The 3,559-nt window shown below is 67.9% G+C and overlaps 1 protein-coding gene across 1 annotated transcript; it reads left to right on the forward strand.

Moving 5' to 3' along the window:
* Positions 1 to 1,456: 1,456 nt before the first annotated feature.
* SP8 (Sp8 transcription factor) lies at positions 1,457 to 2,938 on the forward strand. The gene has a single exon (XM_072851464.1). It carries the CDS (start codon positions 1,484 to 1,486, stop codon positions 2,936 to 2,938), a length of 1,455 nt encoding a protein of 484 aa, XP_072707565.1. The 5' UTR covers positions 1,457 to 1,483.
* The last annotated feature ends 621 nt before the right edge of the window (positions 2,939 to 3,559 follow it).

The raw sequence follows: 3,559 nt of genomic DNA on the forward strand, positions 1-3,559 counted from the left end.
AACTTGTTGTCAGATTACGCACACGGGGGGCGGCGGGTGATGGAAAGGGGCGGCCGGGACGAAGCAGCCCGACCCGGGGCGAGGGGCCCCTGCGGACCGGGAGCGGGACGGTGGCCCGCGCCGCTCGACGACGTGACTGCGTGAGGTCATCAGCGCCGTCGAGCCCCGCCGGCGGCGGGGCTCGACGGCGCTGATGACCTCACGCAGTCACGTCGTCGAGCGAGGCGGCGGGGCCGGGGATTGGCTGGCGGCGGCTCAGCGGCACTTCAAAGCCGGCGAGGGAGCTACAATTGTGGTGGAATGGGCGGAACTGATCATTGTATTGCACACCTCTAAAAAAAACACTGCCTCTGATTTATCAATATAAAAAAGATCCTCTGAGAGGAGGGCACTTTTGTGTGATGGCAACTTCACTTCTAGGGGTGAGTCTAAGGATTTTTTCTCTTGCTGGTTTAATTAGTTTCTTTTTATTGTCGATTGGAGGGGGTTAAAATAACCCCTGTCTTGACCGGGGCTATCAGTCTCCTCTATTCAGCCTTTTTTTTTTTTTTTTTTTTTTTTTAACTTAAGTACAAGTGAGTTTAGGAGAAAAGAAAGAGCGAGAGGGGGAAAAGGGGGCAGAGTCACTTTTCAGTGAGCAGGAAAAGGTTTTAAGGGCATTTGTAGAAACAACCTACAGCGCCTGGGCTGTGCTGTTCCCGTGCCCCCGGAGAAGTGGCTTTTCTTCTTTACATGTGACTGCTGGAAGGAAAAAAAAAACCAAAAAACCAAAAAACCCAAACCCAGCACTATCGTTTTTCGTGTGCAATTTCTAATTTGCAACAGATTGTGGCTTTTTATTTCCCTTTAAAATAACACAGCCCGCCGTGTCCAGCAGGTACGTTGAACTTGTGTATACATACATATGTACATATGTTAAATTTATATATATATTTAATTATCGTTGGTACGTAAATGAGGCTTTTTTAAGGAAGCTTTTTTTTTCTTTTGTTAAGAGTAATTTGATAATCCTGCAATTCCATATTTAAGAAAACAGTCTTACTGGCCTGAGGGACGGGGACCGGCCGGGTCCCGGGGAAAGGGAACAGGCTGAAACGTAGCTGCCGCCGTGCCGGGGGCATCTTAAAGCTACGGTAACAGACGCAACTTTTTCCCCCTCTCTTTTTTTCGCCCCTTTTTTAACCCTTCCCGAGCTCCTCCGTGGGAGGAGGGTTGGATGGTGAAAAAAGCCCCGGAAGGCGCTTGGAGGCAGAGCCGCCCTGCCGGCTCCGGCGAAGGGATCCTCCCGCGGGAGTAGCGAAACTTTGCGCCCGGGGCCGGGCGGCGGAGCGGAGCGGAGCGGAGCAGGGCCGGGCGCGGGGCGCGGGGCGGCGGGCGGCGGCGGCGGCGGCGGCAGGGCCGCTCCGTCCCTGACGCCGGCGGGGCGGCCCTCTCTCCTCTGTGCCCGCAGGAGGAACCGCGGGTAGGCTCCACGCCGCTGGCCATGCTCGCCGCGACCTGCAACAAGATCGGCAGCCCCAGCCCCTCGCCGTCCGCCCTCTCGGACAGCGCGTCCTCCTTCGGCAAAGGCTTCCACCCCTGGAAACGCTCCTCCTCCTCCTCCTCGTCCTCGGCGGGCAGCTGCGGCGCCGTGGGCTCCGGCCTCCCGGGCTTCGGCGTGGCGGGCGCGGCGCGGAACGGCTCCTCGGCGGCGGCGGCGGCGGCAGCGGCGGCGGCGGCGGCGGCCGCCCTCGTCTCGGACTCGTTCAGCTGCGGCGGCTCGCCGGGCTCCAGCGCCTTCTCCCTCACCTCCAGCAGCGCGGCGGCCGCCAGCTCGCCCTTCGCCAACGACTACTCCGTCTTCCAGGCGCCGGGCAGCGCCGGCGGCGGCGGCGGCGGCGGCGGCGGCGGCGGGGCGGCGGGGCAGGAGGCGGCGGCGCACCAGCCCGTCTTCATCTCCAAGGTGCACACGTCGGTGGAGGGGCTGCAGGGCATCTACCCGCGGGTGGGCATGGCGCACCCCTACGAGTCCTGGTTCAAGCCCTCGCACCCGGGGCTGGGCGCCGGCGAGGTGGGCTCGGCGGGCGCCTCCAGCTGGTGGGACGTGGGCGCCGGCTGGATCGACGTGCAGAGCCCCAACGGGGCGGCCGCGCTGCCCGGCTCGCTGCACCCGGCGGCCGGCGGGCTCCAGACCTCGCTCCACTCGCCGCTGGGCGGCTACAACTCGGATTACTCGGGCCTGGGCCACTCGGCCTTCAGCAGCGGCGCCTCCTCGCACCTCCTCAGCCCCGCCGGGCAGCACCTCATGGACGGATTTAAGCCGGTGCTGCCCGGCTCCTACCCGGACTCGGCCCCCTCGCCGCTGGCCGGCGCCGGGGGCTCCATGCTGGGCGGCGGCCCCGCCGCGCCGCTGGCCGCCTCGCCGCGCTCCTCCGCCCGCCGCTACTCGGGCCGCGCCACCTGCGACTGCCCCAACTGCCAGGAGGCCGAGCGGCTGGGGCCGGCGGGGGCCAGCCTGCGGCGCAAGGGGCTGCACAGCTGCCACATCCCCGGCTGCGGCAAGGTCTACGGCAAGACCTCGCACCTGAAGGCGCACCTGCGCTGGCACACGGGCGAGCGGCCCTTCGTCTGCAACTGGCTTTTCTGCGGCAAGCGCTTCACCCGCTCCGACGAGCTGCAGCGGCACCTGCGGACCCACACGGGCGAGAAGCGCTTCGCCTGCCCCGTCTGCAACAAGCGCTTCATGCGCAGCGACCACCTCAGCAAGCACGTCAAGACCCACAGCGGCCCCGGCGGCGCCGGCGGCCCCGGCGGCGGCGGCCCCGGCGGCGGCCCCGGCCCCGGCGGCAAGAAGGGCAGCGACACCGACAGCGAGCACAGCGCGGCCGGCAGCCCGCCCTGCCACTCCCCGGAGCTGCTGCCGCCCCCCGAGCCCGGCCACCGCAACGGCCTGGAGTGACGGGCGGAGGCGCGGGGCCGCCGCGCCCCCCCGCCCCGCCGCCCCCGGCCGCCGCCCCCACGGGCGCGCAGCCCCGCGGCGGGGACGCGGACACGTAAGTAGCCGGCGCGGCTCCGCAGGGACCGCGCTTAGCCCCCGCGGCCGCCCCGCTGCCCGCCCGGAGCCCCGCACGGGGCGGCCGGGCCGCGCAAGCCCCGCGACGGAGGCGGGGGAGCGGCTGGGCAAGGGGCGAGGGCCGCGGCTCCCCGTGGGGCAGCCCCGCGCCCGCCTCCCCTCCCCTGCGCCCCGAGACCCCCCCGGGTTGCCTTTAGAGCGGAAAAAAACACGTTCCCTCCCGCTTTCCTGCTGGAAACCGGCCCGCACCCTCTCCCTCCGCCGCTGGCGCCGGCAGAGCAGCGGTGCCCCGGGAGCCGCGGCCGGGCGGGCCGGGGCTGCCCCGCGGCGGGGGGCTCCGACGGCAGCGCCCGCCGGCCGCGGTCGTTCCCCGCCCCAGCGCCGAGCTGAGACTCAGAACTGCCCGCATCTCGTTAACCGCTCGCAGCCCGGTGTGCCGGAGCGGCAGCGTGCTCCCCCTTCTCCCCCCGCCCCCCCTTTTTTTTCAATTTTAACAAATCGTTTACC

This window comes from Ciconia boyciana, chromosome 2, assembly GCF_034638445.1.
Source record: "Ciconia boyciana chromosome 2, ASM3463844v1, whole genome shotgun sequence".
NCBI classification, from domain to species: Eukaryota; Metazoa; Chordata; class Aves; order Ciconiiformes; family Ciconiidae; genus Ciconia; species Ciconia boyciana.